Below are 18,234 nucleotides of genomic sequence, written 5' to 3'. Positions count from 1 at the left end.
AATAAAGAGCGATGATCATGCGAATTGGTTTGATTGAAAGAAAGAACGATGATGTTTTGTTTTGGAAGAAAGTTACTGTTTTGTTTTGGAAGAAAGAAAAATAAATATATTGGAGAGGTACTTTCATTCAAAAAAGTATGAGTTAATAAGTAAAAACTATTTTAACAAATCCTTTTTATTTGGGGCTAAAATTTGAAAGTCATCCTAATTTGGATTTATTTTTGAGATTCTCCCGTAACTTACTTACTAAACAGTTGAGATTTATGAAAATTGCGCTATAAGGTAAAAGAACACAATCAGCCCAGAAAGAAATCCACAACAGCCCAGCCCAACAGAAGCAAGGTCTTGTTATATTTAAGTTCCTCTATACCCAAAAAGGTTTATAGGGACAATAATTTCGTTCTGCCAAACCCTAGTAGCTGCAGCTGCACTAAGCTAAGGAGGAGGAAACAGAGAGCCGCAACAATGGCGACGCAAGAAGCAAGGACTCTATCAACAAAAGAAGCTGATATTCAGATGATGCTTGCTGCTGAAGTCCATCTCGGCACTAAGAATTGTGACTTCCAAATGGAGCGTTACGCTTTCAAGCGCCGCAATGATGGTATATATACACACACTCTCTTTAACTTTATTACTTGTCACATTTCTTATGTCTGTTAGCTGTAGATCGCATAGGTTTATGCATAATTCATGGAAAGTTTGTATATCGTATTGAGTGCTTTACTTCGCCTACATGAAACAGCAAAAAAAGATTAACACAGAGAAATCGATGGTTAACGCACTAATCAATGAATCAATCCGAAGGTTTAAAGTGCGCACTTATAGAGATGCGCTCTGATGTTAGGATTTTCTTTTCAATTTAAAATATATATTCTGGTTATTAGAGTTTTGATAAGTTAATTGAACTGTGTTCATTTTTACTAGGCCTTTTGAAGGATTTCTAAATTTCGTGTAATGTGGCCTATTTGGACGTGCTCATTTTGATACTCAGCTTGGTAACTAAATCCAATTGGCCGTTTCCAATTTTTTTTCTAGAGTACTGTAATTTGTACTTTTTTGAGTATTTAGATGCTATGTTGCTCGGACTCTTCAAAAATGTCAACAGGTGCGTGTTGGATTCGCAAAAACTAGTGTATTTTTGGAGAATCCCACACGGTGCAACATTGAAAGTGAAGAGGAGTTCGCTCAACTTAGTTTAGATGACCGGATACTATACTTTTGAGGGGGTTACATCTTTCCAGTGTGAAAGATAACTGTACCTATTCTTTTAATCATGGTAAGCCTGATGTTTGGACAAAAATATATCAGTAGTTGTTAGTGTTGTATAAAAGTGTTTTATCCCAACAAGTAAAGATGATCAGTGTTGTAATCCATTGACCAAAATTTCTATCAAGACTTTAGTATTAAGGGAGACCCGTTTTTTTATATCCACGGATGTATTTTAGGAAAGCCTTTCTACTTCTTTAGAGGTAGAGGTATGGACTGCGTACATCTTATCCTCCCCAGACCTCACTATGTGGGAATACACTGGGTTTGTTGTTGTTGTTGTTGTTGGATGTATTTTAGAAAAAAATTCAAGTAACAGTCGCAAGGATTTAGGATTTTTAGCGCCATTATTTCTTTTTGACAATCAGTGTTGTGTTGATGTATGATCCCGGAGTTTTCAACTCTCTATATACATCGAGCTACATGGTAGGATCTGCACATTTCTTTAAGATTAAGCCAAATTATGTGGATCGTCACACTATTAGATTTGTTTGAATTATATTTGTGCTTATCCGGCATGATTGTGAAAGTATTTGAGTCCTCATGTTGTGTCCCTCCTTTCCTAAAACAGCCGCTCTACCTTCATGAGGTTGGGGTAAGGTCTGCATTCACTCTATCCTTCCCGTGCCCCACTTTTGTGATCGATTATGTTGTTGTTATCCAGCAACTTGAGAAAGCAAAGATCAGCAATGGTCCTTATTGCTGCAGTTATTCTAAAGCTCATAAATTAATTCATTAGTCGTATGTACCAGTCATATAGGTGCCCATCTAGTTCGGGGTATACATATTGTTGTGGCAAGTTAAACTATTACCTGTACAATATGCATTGAATCAACTAGGTATTTGAATTATTCTCAATTTGCTAAGAGTGGAGGCCTGTTTTGAGAATATTATAATAGATTGTTCTGATTGTAATTGCTGGGTTCTCTTCCAGATAATCTTTTCCATGTTCAACTCTTCATGTCTGTAAAGATGCTATATATGCATTAGTTGTTGTCAATCATTTTATATCATATTGGAATTATGTAATCTACAAATTCACTCTCTCTCTCTCTCTCGCTCTCTTTTACTTCCATAAAATCTATCTGATATGTGCATCTTTCGGTTGTATTTCATTACGACTCTATGTTGCCAGTATATTTTGCTTTAAAATCATGGTGCAACAACCATATTTACGTCAGTGGGTTTTGGTTTCTCCGTTTGTCTTGACCCTCAAGTATTTATGTTCTTAGGTATCTACATCATTAACCTTGGAAAGACATGGGACAAGCTTCAAATGGCTGCCAGGGTGATTGTTGCTATCGAGAATCCTCAGGACATCATTGTGCAATCTGCCAGGCCATATGGACAGAGAGCTGTCTTGAAGTTTGCCCAATATACTGGTGCACATGCTATTGCTGGACGTCATACCCCCGGTACTTTTACCAACCAGCTTCAGACCTCATACAGTGAGCCAAGACTCTTAATTCTCACTGATCCAAGAACTGATCATCAGGTTCTTACATATTATCCTGCTATTAATATTCTCTTTTTAGACTTGCCAACAATTAATAACCTGTTTGAGTACTTTGCAGCCAATCAAGGAAGCTGCACTTGGGAACATCCCAACTATTGCTTTCTGTGACACTGATTCTCCAATGCGCTATGTTGACATTGGTATCCCTGCCAATAACAAAGGAAAGCACAGCATTGGTGTTCTTTTCTGGATCTTAGCAAGGATGGTGCTGCAGATGCGTGGGGCCATTGGTCAAGGACCTAAATGGGATGTCATGGTAAATACCATCTTTATTTTTTTAAGCTCTAATTCCATCTTTTCATTCTTCTATTAATGGATTTGCTTTCTTCTGAAGTGTAACTGACGATTTAAGGCCTACTTTGCAGTATGTTACTGAATATAGGTTCGTTAATTTCTTTTTTTGCAGGTTGATCTCTTCTTTTACAGAGAGCCTGAAGAGGCAAAGGAGCAAGAAGAGGAAGCTCCTGCAATTGCAGATTATGCTGATTACTCTGCTGGTGGTGCACTTGGTGGTGACTGGTCTAGTGGCCAAATCCCTGAGGCACAATGGACTGCAGATGCTGCTGCACCTGTTGTTTCAGCAGTTGGTGGTTGGGCTGGAGATGAAGGTTAGTTTCTCATACTGCGAAATTGGTTCTTGTTATTGTCTGCTAAAAAAATCAATGTTAACTGCAACTTTAATGCTCTGAGATCTTTTTAGCTTGGTAAACTTTTGGTACTCTTTTTCTCCTATGCTACAATGCAGCCTCTTTTGTAAGGAAGCATTTGGCATTTGATGGTTCAAGTATTTTTCGTTCCTAAATTTGGCGGCACTATTAACTTTACTCTTTTTTTTCCGGGATGGATTTCTTCAGCTGATGGAGGATGGGATGCAGCAGCTGCCCCCCCTGCACCAGCTCCCCTACCAGTACCAGATGCTGCCCCTTCTTCTGGCGCTGGAGGCTGGGACTCTTAAGCTCATCATCCTTGTTGGATGAAGATTAGATATCCTGAGTTTCTACGATAGATGTTTTTTTTAATAGCACAGCTAAAAGGATTTTGACTTTGTGGATGTACTGAATTATATTTAATCATTGCTAGAGCAGTGTTTTTTGGAGAATCTGGAAATGCTTTTGCTTTGGAAGAGTGGAAAATGTGAATTTTTGTTGTTTCAAAACTATCAGACACCAATTGATCGTCTCTGTTTCTGCCTTCCCAGTACGTGTTGTTTTACTTTAATCAGCTTTGAAGTTGGACATCAATTAATTTTCTGAAATTCTTCAGCTATGTGAAGATTGCGAAAACAGTGTGTCGCCGAGGCACAATAAAGATATAAATGTTCAAAAATTAGCATACTAAAGCTAAATGTTACTCCTAGGCATGTCATGTTATTATACTACTGTTTCTGTGCGGTGTTTGTCCATCTATGTTCATGGAAACTCTTTACTCATTTTTGTCCAACTGCTTTGTGTCGCATTAAAAAGCTAAGCTTAAGTTGATAACTAAGTGAAGCTATTGAAGATTAGATGGCGTTGCATTTCCAACTCCAATATTGAAAGAGAATCAATAACAGGAGTCCTGTTACAGGACCCTTGGATCCCAATTGAATAGGAAAATCTACTTTTTCTAAAGAGTTGGGCTTTTATTGCATTCACCTCTATCTAGATGGGCTTGTTTATTCTACATCTCTATTTCTCTTCTACTTCGATTTAGAAACACAAATTCTTTTGTAAAAAGAGTGAAGATTATAGTAAGCATAAGGTGAAAATGGGTCCTTTCCCGGGCAAAGTTACCACACTTTTTAACCACCTATTATCTGCAAGCCAGTTTTAAGAAAACAAAACCAGAATGACCACTTTGTTTTGAGTGGTTTTAGTAATACACAGCAGTAACTTAGCAGAAGACTTCAAAGATGGAGACAGCTTTGTAACTGCCTAATACCTTAAACAACCTAGGACTGAAGAAGGCTAAAATGTATATAAATCATCTTTAACATTACTTCTTTGTTCCTCTTTCTGAGTTTCCCAACTGTTCTTCATGGAGTTGAAGACAGAGGGCAGAGACATCACAAAGCAACTTGTGGTATTGACATACAGGCAAGAGCTTCACTGATGCACAAGTAAATGTTCATCTTCTTCATGTACATTCCCGGTCCTGCAAGGGGTATCCTTGGTCTTTGCAACGGCATGATCATTTTGGGTACCCTTTGTTCTTTACTTTGTTTGAACAAGAATATATATTTCTTTTTTAGTAAAAATTTAGGGTCTATTTTAAAAGATTAATGCTTCGTTACAAGGAAACACTTGAGGATGAGCGTAAAAAATTCATGTAATTGACAAAAAAAACCCGCCTAAATTTGCACGGCGTGTTTGTTTTTGAGTTTGTAAAAACTGATTTGCAAGCTCAATTTTTGAGTTTATTTAATTCAAAGGAAAGGAAAAAAAAATGCTACTTCTTTAATGAGAACATTTCCTAATTCAACAACAATGACATTGTAAAATGAATAAAATAATCACTTTATCTTATACAATCAACGTAGAGCTAGATTACACTTTCAACTCTTTCTCCAATTGAGAGCGAAAAAGCTTTAGTCTTACACTGAACATCTTGTATAACTCTTCCTCATGGCAGCTAAAGCTGAACCATTGTAAACCTCGAGCTTTCAATTCGATTTTGTTCCTTAACAGGGTTGACGGTTTTATCGCACCTGCGCATCATTGGACGACTTTGTTCGCGAAGACGTTAAAGCAGGAAAGATGCGCCATAAACCAGTGAAGAGATGCACTGGAAACTTGCCTTGTGCAAATAAATGAATAGGTGAAGCTGCAAATTTACAATGTTCCTTTTTATCACTGTTGTCCCCTCATTCTCTCAACTAAATTTCTCCCCTTCTCTTCTATATGGCGTGCTCTCTCTTCAAGTTTCTCCCCCATTTTTTTCCCCAAACCAAGCATCCTAGCTCTTCTGCCTATTCTTGTCGACTTTGTATCATCCTCTCCAGCAATTTGATTTTTGCCTTCATGCAGTACCAGTTGTCGAGAAGGTGACTTGCACTCTATGTTCTCCTCGGTGCTGCTGCGATGACCCTCTTCCTGTTCCTCAAGCTTCAATAATGGAGCTTTCAATTCTTCCGAAGGCTGGTTATTTGTGCTAGGTTGCACTATAGGAACTGATAAGGATGCATGTGGATCTAATGACTTGCTTTGCAGTGCAGACCATCCAGCTTTTTTCATCTTCTCTTGTTTGCTTCCGCCATTGCTGGTACCTGTTTCTGAACTATGCATAGGAACTGGTAATAATGTATGTGGATCCAATGACTTGCTTTGTTGAGCAGTCCATCCTCTTTTTCCTGGATTTTCAGTTTTGCTTTCAGCATTACCATTGGTGCCTCGCCTATCAACTTCAGGGACTCGTGTTGCATCCGTAGGTTGGGAGCTGGGTGCTACTTGTCCGTTGGCATTATTACCTGCAGCTTCTCGATTCAACCATATAAATGGAGCAACTTGTCGGGGCACCCAATCATCTTTTTCTGCTAACATGCATGGGATGCATACACTTTCACAGTTTGGAAGTAGCAGTGTTTCACGAATAGCACCCTGCATCAGTTATAAGAACCAGCTTAAGCCTCTGAAGGAAATCTCACCTATTTTTTGTCAACGTCAGCACTAAGAGTATTAATTACCATTTAAGCAAATAATATTGCTTACGGGTGACGAAAAGAGAACCACATAATTGGAAACGTTGCATATATTGCTCTGTTGAATTTAAAGTTATAGATCAAATTCAAGCATCGTACTGCTGTAAAACAATCCATAGGAAGCAGAGCCTTAGGTGGTTGGGAATAAAAGAAGTAAATATAAGTTTTTTGTTGTTGGTTGGGAATGGAACAAGTAAATATAAGTTAGGTAACTTATCAAAAAAGAAATTATAAAAACAGGAACTTGCAAGGCTGGGAGGTTAAAGAATTTCAAAATATGGTCGAGTGCTTTGCGACAAAACTTCACAGGATGCATGGAGAAGGGGGAAATAGTGTAATTTCTATTAGGTCCTATTATGAGGAGCTTCTGATCAGCTTTTCCAAATTTCAATTGGATCCCTGGGGTATTGAGAAATATCTGTTTTTTTCCCACTTGGCTAGCTGCGAGCGGGTATGGACTGCGTACAATTTACCCACCCAAGACCCCACTTTGTGGGAATACACTGGGTATGTTGTTGTTGGCTAGCTGTGAGCAGGAATCTTGATGGTGAAGAATTAGAGAACGAGGAAGATTACTTGTATTAGTTAGTGTTTCACGTAAAGGCTCAAGGGAAGACGTGAATTACCTTCTTTACACTGTTGGATAGTTGGAGTGGGCTGTTAGTTTTAGGGGTAGAAAAGAGCCACAAGAATAATGGTGATGGAGAATTTAAAAAAGAGGTGGATAGAGAGTATTTTTTTTACCAATTCTAACACTCCAGGGTAGTTTTGGCCCTTTTCCGCAGAAAATATCCACTTATACAGATAACTAGCAATATTTTTTAGGAACGAAACTCTTTGGAGCCAGCTTGTTTGAGATTGAGGCGTAATTGTAGCTGTAGTAGTAGTGCTCTTTTGTATAGTATTGGATTTGACATGGAATCTCCAATCACTCAATATTATATCTCAACATGCTTTTTTCCAGTATACTTCATATTTAAGACTAGGTCAATATTCTAGAACTTTTAGTTCAGCAACTGTTAACCCACTACTGTTAGACCGTCACAAATAATCTCTAGAAATCTTGACCAACAGAAAATGGATTTAAGCTAGTGAAGTGTTAGAACTGTTAATGGTAACACATTTCAGTCATAATCAACCACTAGGTTAAAATTTTTAAATCGTGATTAAGTCGATATAAAGGGCTTATTGAGAAGAAGAATGTATAGACAGGTCTCAAATTGTAGGACAGAAAAATTCTCAATCTTACCTTGAACCGATTGATTAGGAACGAAGAGAGATGCCCGCTTGAGATCTTATGCTCCCCAACAGAAGAGTCCAAGTGGAAATCTATATCGGGCATCGATGTGAATCCGAACCATATTTGATCTGAAGGTGGTGGCTTAATGTATAGCCTCATAGTTCCTTGAATGGATGCAATTCTAATCCCCAGCGAGATTGGTACCTGCCGAGTTTAAAGATTCAATGTTGGAATGCAACAGAGCTTCTTTCACAATTTGTTCCGGTACAAGATGAATAAGACACTGTTCTTTCAGTACACACACCAATAAATTCAAAAACTTTCATCAGGCAAAATATGATCAAATCACTAATCATCTAAGTAAGCATTAGCAGGATACTGCCATATCAGAAGTTCACATGATTGTATAACGAGAAAATCCTTTTTCATTCAGAATCCGTTGCTCAACTATAATTCAAACCATGTTATCCTCAGGGAATCCCTCATTTTAGCTGTCACTGTCTATTGTCATAAACTAACAAGGATACTAAGGTCAACTGAATGACATCAGCTATGAGGTTCCTGCTCTGTATCAAAATAAAGAGGTGATTTCGAGCTATGAGGTTCCTGCTCTGCATCAAAATAAAGAGGTGATTTCAAGTCAAAAGTAAAGAGAACCGAAGTCTTGCTATATTTTTTACAAAAGTATTCTTGGATGTAAGTTACATGAACATAACCTGTAAAATTTGCAAACTCAATCAGAATTCATATCTGGAAACAAACTCAAGTCAAGTGAATCCCACAAGTAGACCATTTACAAGGAATCAAGCTACGAAATTACAAGTAACTCCAAGATTTAGCTCAAAGGATCATGTATCATGACTTTAAGGACTATGAGGGAATCAAACAAGGGAACCCAAGGCCAAGTAATCTCTTTGAATCCAAGGGGATCATGTGACAAGAACTCTTGTTTAGATCATATTCCTTGGAGGAGTTATTAAGGTTATTTTTTTGTACTTTTGGCAAATGGGTAGCCATAACTGTAAAAACCCATTTTATCTGTGTTCTTTCTTTTTAGGAAAAATTGAATTTGGATGAAAACCCCCTTGTGGGAGCTTGGAGTATCTTAATGCTTCTTAGCAACCTTAGTCATTTTAGTTATGGTAAGATAATTAATTCCTCTTCTAGCTTATTTTAGCTTGTTTCCTTTAGATATTGTAATAGTTAGAAATTCCAATATTTTAGTGTGCGTTTTGGTTTCATCTGGAAGCTGATTTCTCCATTAAAGTTGGTTGTTCCTCTTCGATTTCTTCTTTACCTTTTAGTATGCGAGTCTGCATCTCAATCAGAATCTGCACTTAGTGAACTACTAGGATTTCTGAACATTTACTAAACGAACAGCAGTTATTTTTCAAAAAATGTAATAGAAATTTAACAGGAAGAAAACAGTTGTAACCCTTCATTCTAACCACTAAACTGTAACCTTGGCATCAGTTTCCTTTTATGTGAGCACCTCTGAAACACCAGCCAGGGCAATGCTCAAGGATGCCTCTATGTAAAGAATTAAATTGCTGGCCCTGAATATTTCCGGTTTTAAGGATTTGGTATATCTGGGTGTGATAGTGTACTGATTCTATTCTCCCCCTTCATTTATTTTTCCCTCAACCCCCAAAAACGAATAGCGGGAATCCATTACTAGTTAAAGAGTCAACCCTAAAATAGTTCGGCCAAACAAGATGTTGTGGAGACAGAACTTGAACCCTTCACATTAAGGTTATGAGCCTTGTGAGATACTAAACTGCTCTAGCCCATACATAAACAAGGATTAAATGAGCCCCTCCACCCTATCTGTAAAGACCGAACAACCCATTATATAAAATAAAAAAGTTGCTACCGACCTGTGAGACTTGCTTGGCAACAGAATTAAAGATAGATTTCCACTTAGGCACTTGAGTCAACACATTGGGCGTGCTATTGGAGCTTCTCATCCCATCTGAAAATTCACCTGATTAATACACCTTGATTACCATCTAAATAATTTTTCTTTTATAAATAGTTGACTATTTCCTTTTGGACAACTGCACAAATAACCATTAAGCATGCCCAACCAAATTAACATATTTTGATTGCAAAATACAAATTTCTGAGAACATCAAAGAACATATTACCTTCCTTGGTTTGGTCCATCTTATCAATATTCACTTCAGAATGCTTTTGTTTTCCAAACTGCTCAACCCTTTCTAGTAAATCATATTTCACATTATGAATAGCACTGGATTCTGTTTCTGGTTCATCCCCTTCAGGTAAATCAATGTCCTGAACTGCAACCCTTGTCTCGACATCCAAGATTGCACCACCAGAATACAGAAGATCAATTTCGAAGGCCCAAAACTCATTCATGTCTGAGGGAAGAACCCTCATTGCACGTATATAGGGGGGAAGGTTACCGATATTAACAGCAGTACATGTCACTTCACCTATGTAGCTGGGAATTCGCATATTTGATAACGTTCTCTACAAGTAAAAACACACAGAATCTTAGTCGATTCGACAAGGAAAATTTCTTTCTAATATAATTATAACAATGGAAGATGCATAAAATATCACAACAAAACATACAAACCTATGACGCTTCAAATAATGCATTAAACAAATTTCCTGTCATGATATAACTTGCACAGGAAGAGGAGAAAATCAACCAATCCAGACCCAATTTCTAAAACAGAAAGGTTACAATTTACATAATATGGAACCAAAAGCATTTCTTGCTCAAGCACTTGCAGCTGACAAAACTCAATTGCTAATTTTCCACCTACAGTACTAAGTGCAAAAGATGTTCATTTGCTTCAAAGCAATAGTTAGCAAATTATGATGTCAGCAACTAAAAAGCTTAAATCAAGATAAAAGCACATACCCATGGAAAGAGAAAGGAGATTGCAAACCTGAATCCTGGCTTGCAAAGAGGTTTTCATCTGGTCGTTTCTTTTAGCATCAAAAAACAAACGGGAAATCAACAAGTTCCAGCAAAGGGTTCCTTCATCACCAAAAATCCTGTCATCAGACTCTGCATCAGAAGTAACAGATGTTTGACTCCGGCTTCCTGATCCAAAAGATGACGATGTAGATGAAGGCACTACAACGTCCTTAGTAGAAAAGTCTAGAGGTTTTCGTGTTGGAGCCAACTTGATGCCGCCGCCAGAAAAAGCAAGATCTTGTAAGGAATGAGCTCTCTCACTTATCTTCCTTTCTTCATGATCTGATGTTGAAATGCTACTTCCTTTATTTTCTGGAACATTCTTAGCAGCTTTCTTGCCAAGCTTTTTCAGAAATTGCCGAACTTTTGATGAGGAACCATCAAACTTACTTGATTTATCACTTAAATCAACACCAACACTTGAATATGGTTTCATAAATGAAGGATAACCTGCATTTAGTGACATCAGGTAATTTTGAAACTCTATGCTCAACTTGGCAAACCACTTTAGTTTTTCTTTGTCCTCGCAGGAAGCAAGACGAAGGGATTTGCACCACGCTTCCTTCTCCCAACATGTCTCTAGATAAATGTACAGTATTCTACTTCCTCCATTTGAAGTTGATGCTCCGCTCTCTATTTTGATAGGATATCTTTTCGCCCTGTAAGATTGCAGCAGATAACACCAATTGAAGTTGTAAGTTATTGTTATTACATTTTTGCCACACAATTAGACAAACCACTTACTTCACTGTGTGCTCAATAAGGAGATTAGCTTCTAGATAAAAAGTATATAATATTAGCTTCTCTAATGAAGTCATTTTTTTTTCTGAATTAACTGCCTCTTGCATTCTGAACTTTTGTACTTCATTTTTTTACAAATCCCTTGAAAGAATAGGGAGCACTTCAATTATATAATATATTATCAAGTTCATTTATTTTTGCAAGGAAATAACTTATATCTCGCATTTTATGATAAATTTCACCTGATATTTTGTTCTTTATATTGCTTTTTACTACTAGAAAATTGTTTTCCTTTGTAAAGGTGCTTCTGTAGCTTGTTTTTAACCCGTTATTAACTTATTTTCACACTAACCTTTTTCGTTCAGGAAGTCTCAACTCCATTCTCAATTTTTTTATTTTATTATTTGATAAGGAACTCCATTTTCAATTATAGCCAAGCTGCTTAGATTCATATGATACTTTTAGCTACTATTGACTATTGTTCACATTGGGTGCTAGTATAAACAAGCCTGCTACCAGGTCAGCTCCATCTCCTCCTTTCTTTGTCTATCTACTGTTAATCTTTGACCTTCTTTCCGAACTCATTAACACCGGAACACCCGCCATGAATGTCACTCAAAGTAACCTACTCAAGCTTCGCTCTATGTATTGTACCACCTGGAAAGAGGTTCCCTAGGCCTTTGTCGAAGAAAGAAAGGGAATCACAACAAATTTCCATACACCTTGGCCTAATTCCATTTATATATACTTTTTTTGATCAAACTAAATAGAAATCTTTCCTTTTTACCAGACTATGTCCAATTGAGTAATGATGATCATAAAATATTATGTTATACAAGCCTTGGAAACAGCCTCTAATAGCTGCCCTTTATATTATGTTATGCAAAAAATCTAACTAGTCTGTCCAGAAGACAAAGGTAACAAAATCAAGCTATAATATTAGTATAAGGTTGCTCTTTGTCCCCACGAGTTCCCGCATCAACCATGAACTATAAAGATTGTAATAATAGCACCAATCCAAATCAGGATATGTCAGGAGGTTCACTCTCTTTTTATGCCCAAAAACAAAAGAGTGAGACTTACACATGTATTGCAAGCCACATCTAAATACTAGAAAAAACGTAATGGAATAAAAAAAATAATAAACTACAGAAAATTGCAAAGCATTGTTCCATTATGTTGCTTTTTGCCGCTGCAAAGTGAGCATAAAAGTGCTTCTTCATATATTGAACAAGTACCACAAACACGCTAATGATCTAATTGACATCCACCAATATGTGGTGAATATGACAACGCTTAGCAAGTGAAAATTTAATATACTATCATGGTCAACCACCTATGGAAGAAAATTCAACATTGTCCAGGAAAAAAATGATTGTTCAACTTTGATCAGGAGAGGGGGTAAAGCTCAACTACAAGTGAGAACACTAGTTTCTTGCAACCCAAATTATGAGGGAAGCCGTTTGGATTGACCCTTTCTTCATATTTTTTTCCGGGAATATTACCAAATTGTACACAGAAGTCTATCTATTAAACAAATGAAAGCAGCTATGAATCACCAGTATTTGATTAAGAACATAACAACAAAGTCAGTCTTTCAGGAAGTCAAGGATGATGCTAGTTTTAGTTGAATGGAGCTCAAAAGGTAGACAAGTGCCATATTTTGCCAATGATTTTATATTAGAAACCAACCAACTTACACTGCTAGAAAAAACATAGCTTGGCGGTTCAACAAAAATCACTTCAAAATATAAGTACTTCCACAATTACCATTTTCTAGAAGACAAGCTTGAGGCTGAAACAGCTGCTATCGTGCAACCTTTCAGTGGAATTTCTACGTGGGAACCATCTGACTCCGTTAGTACAAGATGATGATCCTTGATCTGGGCAAATTTCTGAGTAGGTGTAACCTCTAAGATCTCTTTCTTGCCCTTTTGCTGTGTCAAGGATTTGTCCACAGGAAGAGCCTTTGGTATTCTTTCAGATTCTAGAACCCAGACTGTTCCCTGGGAGACAGAACACAAGCGCAATACAGTAAGTTGAAACTGATCGAGTCCATTTAAGAAAATGTGAAAGGAACTTGAATTGACAAACAAATTCGATGCCTATCGCATAATGTGAGCTTGAGAGAAATTATAAATTATCTTGAGAACGTATACCTCTGAACAAAACTGTGAAAAAGAAACACTGTTAAGATATTATTATAAAATTATAGTACCTGTGAAAATGAAATGTCTTTTTAATGTAATAATAATATCCTGCACCCAAGGGTGTGGCCTAGTGGCCAAAGAAGTGGGTTGAGAACTTGACGTCTCAGTTTCTAATCCCAGCAGAGACAGAAAACACTAGGTGATTCTTTCCATCTGTCCTAGCCTTGGTAGACATAGTTACCTGATATATATTGTTGGTGGGAGGTGGCAGGAATTTAGTCGAAGTGCACAAAAACTGGTGACACCACGCTTATCAAAAAAAAATAATAACAATAATATCCTAAAAAGTCTGAAAAAGAAGTTGGCCCGGATATCATGGTAAGAAGTTTGAAAAAATATATATTCAAAATTATACCCTCGGCTTGAAGATAACAGCAGATCTAATCATCTAAACTGATAATCCCTCTAGGACACCCTATCATGTTTTGTTGAATGGAAATAATGATGTGATCTCCTCCCATTTCTAAAGCAATAGGCGCTCAGGACCGTTTAGAAATAGATACCTTGTAGGTTTAACAGTTTAAAAAAAAAAAAAAAAAATAGATACCTCTTGTCGCACACCTGTTGTACTGTCAGAAGTTTCCTGAGATGTAATTTTCTACTCTACTGGCTTTTCAGTTATAGAACATTAAATATCTCTCAAGGAACATCTTTTTCTTTCTCTTCTGAGAACGGGGAGATGACCGAATGCTAAATGTTATTCTGTTTTACAAATAATAATAATAGTAATCTTCTTATCAAGAAAGACCATAAAACTAAAAACTTGGCCTTGCTGGGCCTGTTGGTTTGGTTTGAAGGATTTATTTGGAATATGGCTTCAGGAAGCACTTCTAGTGTTAAAGAACCTAAATTATTGAATATAAATTGAGATAGTTTAAAGAGAGAAACATGGTTAGTTACTTAGTGAGGATTCATATAGAGAAACACACTAACTCGATTCATTTAGATAAACACTCTAACTCGGAACTGAGGCACGTTATTGTTGAAATGGTTCTCAAGAAGCACAATAATCCACTTGTAAGTTTCAGTTGTACAATGTTGGGATGGTTCTCAAAATAAAGGCCTGAATATGAGATTTTAGGCAATACCGACCACCTTTCAATCTTTCCCAACATAGCCTTAAATCTGTGCTAGCCTTAAATCTCCACACCCTTGAGAGTGAAAATGACACTGTCTTCCAGCACCATACTAAGAAGGAAAGATGGGTACTTTTAGTGCAAAAAACATTTTTTTTAGGAGTTCGGAAGTTGTAGAAAAACGTGCTTTTGAGACAGCACAAAAGATTGATACTTCTGTAAGACTGTAACTACCTAATTCTCCCACTACCAAATCATCATCAACAACAACAACAACAACAGACCCAGTGTATTCCCACAGAGTGGGGTTTGGGGAGGGTAAAATGTACGCAGTCCATACCGCTACCTCCGAGGAAATAGAGAGGTTGTTTCCGATAGACCCCCGGCTCAAGATATAGAACAATATACCAAGGTAGCATAACAAAAATCAAAGGTAAGAAATAGTAACACTAGATATCCGAGAAAAGGAAATAAGAGAAAAATGAACAAACAAAATAAGAAATAAGGAAAACGAATACCCATGTAGTAGTAACACACACTCACCGACCTAAGACACCTACCACACCCAACTCTCCTAACACCTAACCATAACCGACCCACTCACACTAACCTTCTACCATAATCCGTGACCTCCACACCTTCCTGTCTAGGGTCATGTCCTCAGTAAGCTGAAACAGCTCCATGTCATGCCTAATCACCTCCCTCCAGTATTTCTTTGGCCTACCTCTACTCCTCCTGAAACCATCCAAAGCTAGCCTTTCGTACCTCCGAACTGGGGCATCCGTGCCCCTCCTTATCACATGCCCAAACCATCTCAACCTTCCTTCTCGCATCTTATCCTCCACCGAAGCCACTCCCACCTTCTCCCGGATAGTCTCATTCCGAACTTTATCCCCTCTAGTCAGGCCACACATCCAACGCAACATTCTCATTTCCGCCACCTTCAATCTTTGAATATGTGAGTTCTTGACTGGCCAACACTCCGCCCCATACAATATGGCCGGACGGACTACCACTCTATAAAATTTTCCTTTAAGCTTAAGGGGCACCTTCTTATCACACAACACTCCCAAGGCGAGCCTCCATTTCATCCAGCCTGCTTCAATACGTTTAGAGACATCCTCATCAATCTCGCTATTCCCCTGAACACAGACCCAAGATACTTAAAACTATCCTTCTTACAAACATCTTGGGAATCCAACTTCACCACCACACCGTCCTCCATACTCGAGTCACTGGACTTGCATTCCAAATACTCTGTTTTGGACCTACTCAATTTTTTTTACTTAATTTCCCTCACTATCAAATCAAAGTGTTTTTTTTTTTTTTGCTTGAGCTTAATTTTAATTCACTAAACACTACAAGTAAATTCTATATTTTACTAAGCACTTAAAATCAAGTACTTCAGTACTTGGACAAAAATTTATGGCACTTCCAAATGGTCCCAAGACATACACCTTACCACTTACAGTAATAACAACGACAATTCACCCTGTGAAATCCCGCAAGTGGGGTCTGGAAGGGGCAGAGTGTCTGAAGACAATTCCTCTTAACCACTTTTTTTCTTTTTTTGATAACCATGGTGTCCGGACCAACTTGCACGTACCTCGACTAAATCCACGAGATACCTGCCGCCTCCCACCAGCAACAGTTCCCAGACAACTCTGTCCACCAAGGCTAGAACAGATAGTAAGAATTCACCTAGTATTTGTCCCTGCTGGGAATTGAACCTGAGACATCATGGTCCTCACCCCTTAACCACTTAATACAAGCTATTTATGTGTTCAAGAATCACATATACTCCCTTCATTCCAAAAAGTCTAGCACTTTTCATCTCCTAAAATTTCAACCTAAATTGCACTATGGCATACCAACATTTTAAAATGTCCTTATTCACTACTTAATAAAGTTTCCGATATACCTAATCTAGTTAATTAAGCTGTGATATTGACTCTCTGTATGTATGCCAAATGAGTCAAACTGAGCACCATAAACATTAATCAAGAAAGTAAAAAAATGACACTACTCACCTGCTTCTGGTACAACGTGAAATCGAAATCCAACGATTCCGATTCCGCTTTATCCACTTCACGAGCAGCTCTACGGTTCAACCACCGTATCAAAAACACCACCGCCACAGCTTCCACTACAATAACCGTCACAGCTCCCAAAACAAACACTATAAACAGCAACAACATCCTTTTCTCTTCCCGACCAGCCCGTCCCGTGCACTGAAGATCCCGCTATTTGCTCGTCCAGCAAAATCGTCGCTATTGTCAGAAATCCATCATATTTCGTAATAGTATTTCGACCAATTTGAGGGGATTGAAGAGAAAGAGAAGAGCGTAGGTTACCGTAATTAAGAAGAAACTGTTAAACTTGTTAAAAGTACCAAAGTATTAAGCTGCTTCTTTATTATGGGTTCAAGTAAAGTTGCTGACCAAACACAGACCAACGCAACGCGCTTGTAGAATTTTTAACTTCTTTAACAAAGATAAGCAATCTCAGTGAATGTATTTTTGTTTAAATAGTCTACCTTTGAAAATGACTTGTTTTTTCTAGACTAGAGTTATTAGGGTGTGTTTGGGTCGAAGGAAATTGCTTTATGTGGAAATTTAATTTTTTTAAAAATAAGTGATCTTTTTAGTTATTTTTAGCTAAAATGAATAATTATCCCTTATCCTATCATCATATTTTAAATTATGCATCTTTACTTTATGAACATCCTATTATCCTTAAAAAAAAGTTCATAATTATTTTCACACTTTATGTTGAACTGGACAAAATTGTAAAAAACTGAGTCTTTTAGCGCATAAGATCCAAAAAGAAAGCTTTTAATTAGTTTGTGTTACTTCAAAACCGTTCAATCAATTCTTGGTCATTTTCAAAGAGTTCTAAAGCCTCTTGGATGTGCTTTTTCAGACTACTTTTACTGAAAGTAAAATTTCTTGGTTCATCAATCCTATAAACTAACATCAATGTAAATCATGTGTGGACGATATCAATTGAAAATCATTATCCTGCAGCATGTTTCTTCAAAACAGAAAATCAACTACTCAGATTTGAAACTAATACTCTTAAGATGTAAAAATAATAATTCGGTGTACTAAAATTTTTGATATACACGAAATTCGAAAAAGAGTCGAACCACAAACTGTACTTTCAAAAATATAATAGTACTCCTAACAACTCTAAGATGTGCAATTGAATTACAACAAATATGACTTCCATCGAAGAAAAGAGTAAATATAATCAGGAATTTGGAAAATATGTATTGTTTTTCCTATTTAACTTCTAAAGACTAGATAATAATAAAAAAAAAAAAAATGAGATCGGGTAATTTTATTGGCGCATGTATGTAATTCATTTATAATAACTGTGTTTTTTGTGCGGCTCAATATAAAAGGTTGAAATAATTATGGAGAAAAAAAATTCAGGGGGCTAATTGGACCTCTCTATAGAAAAGGTGCGCAATTGAAAATATGACGATATATTAGGGATAGTTATGCCTTTTGCCTTATTTTATATTTAGATGTTCGGTATAGAATATCAGTAT

The 18,234-nt window shown here is 37.1% G+C and overlaps 2 protein-coding genes across 3 annotated transcripts; one reads left to right on the top strand and one right to left on the bottom strand.

Annotated features, from left to right (window-relative positions):
* Positions 1-295: 295 nt before the first annotated feature.
* LOC107875854 (40S ribosomal protein SA) lies at positions 296-3,979 on the top strand. The gene is made up of 5 exons (XM_016722719.2): positions 296-601; positions 2,499-2,761; positions 2,841-3,038; positions 3,189-3,390; positions 3,637-3,979. The coding sequence occupies exons 1-5, from the start codon at positions 466-468 to the stop codon at positions 3,735-3,737; spliced, it is 900 nt and encodes a 299-aa protein (XP_016578205.1). The 5' UTR covers positions 296-465; the 3' UTR covers positions 3,738-3,979.
* A 1,217-nt stretch (positions 3,980-5,196) lies between these two features.
* LOC107875855 lies at positions 5,197-17,181 on the bottom strand. Of its 2 annotated transcripts, none has more exons than XM_016722721.2 (7): positions 16,709-17,181; positions 13,163-13,398; positions 10,620-11,310; positions 9,846-10,191; positions 9,576-9,670; positions 7,708-7,902; positions 5,197-6,357 (listed from the first exon to the last, which is right to left on the bottom strand). In XM_016722721.2, exons 1-7 carry the CDS (start codon positions 16,874-16,876, stop codon positions 5,611-5,613), a joined length of 2,478 nt encoding a protein of 825 aa, XP_016578207.1. In that variant the 5' UTR covers positions 16,877-17,181; the 3' UTR covers positions 5,197-5,610. The 2 variants fall into 2 exon arrangements, with proteins under 2 accessions (XP_016578207.1, XP_016578206.1); XM_016722720.2 differs by having other exon boundaries at positions 9,576-9,682; positions 16,709-17,178.
* Between the last annotated feature and the right edge of the window lie 1,053 nt (positions 17,182-18,234).

Source organism: Capsicum annuum, chromosome 6 (genome assembly GCF_002878395.1).
Source record: "Capsicum annuum cultivar UCD-10X-F1 chromosome 6, UCD10Xv1.1, whole genome shotgun sequence".
NCBI classification, from domain to species: Eukaryota; Viridiplantae; Streptophyta; class Magnoliopsida; order Solanales; family Solanaceae; genus Capsicum; species Capsicum annuum.
This window is presented reverse-complemented; position numbering and strand designations above follow the sequence as displayed.

Excerpts from the sequence above, each read along its gene's own strand:
- LOC107875855 (XM_016722720.2), bottom strand. The coding sequence starts at position 16,876 with ATGTTGTTGCTGTTTATAGTGTTTGTTTTGGGAGCTGTGACGGTTATT. Across the intron at positions 13,399-16,708 it reads TCACGTTGTACCAGAAGCAG|GGAACAGTCTGGGTTCTAGA; the intron begins GTGAGTAGTGTC and ends TCTGTCTCCCAG. Across the intron at positions 7,903-9,575 it reads TTGCCAAGCAAGTCTCACAG|GTACCAATCTCGCTGGGGAT; the intron begins GTCGGTAGCAAC and ends TAAACTCGGCAG.
- LOC107875854 (XM_016722719.2), top strand. The coding sequence starts at position 466 with ATGGCGACGCAAGAAGCAAGGACTCTATCAACAAAAGAAGCTGATATT. Across the intron at positions 2,762-2,840 it reads ATCCAAGAACTGATCATCAG|CCAATCAAGGAAGCTGCACT; the intron begins GTTCTTACATAT and ends AGTACTTTGCAG. Across the intron at positions 3,391-3,636 it reads TGGTTGGGCTGGAGATGAAG|CTGATGGAGGATGGGATGCA; the intron begins GTTAGTTTCTCA and ends GGATTTCTTCAG.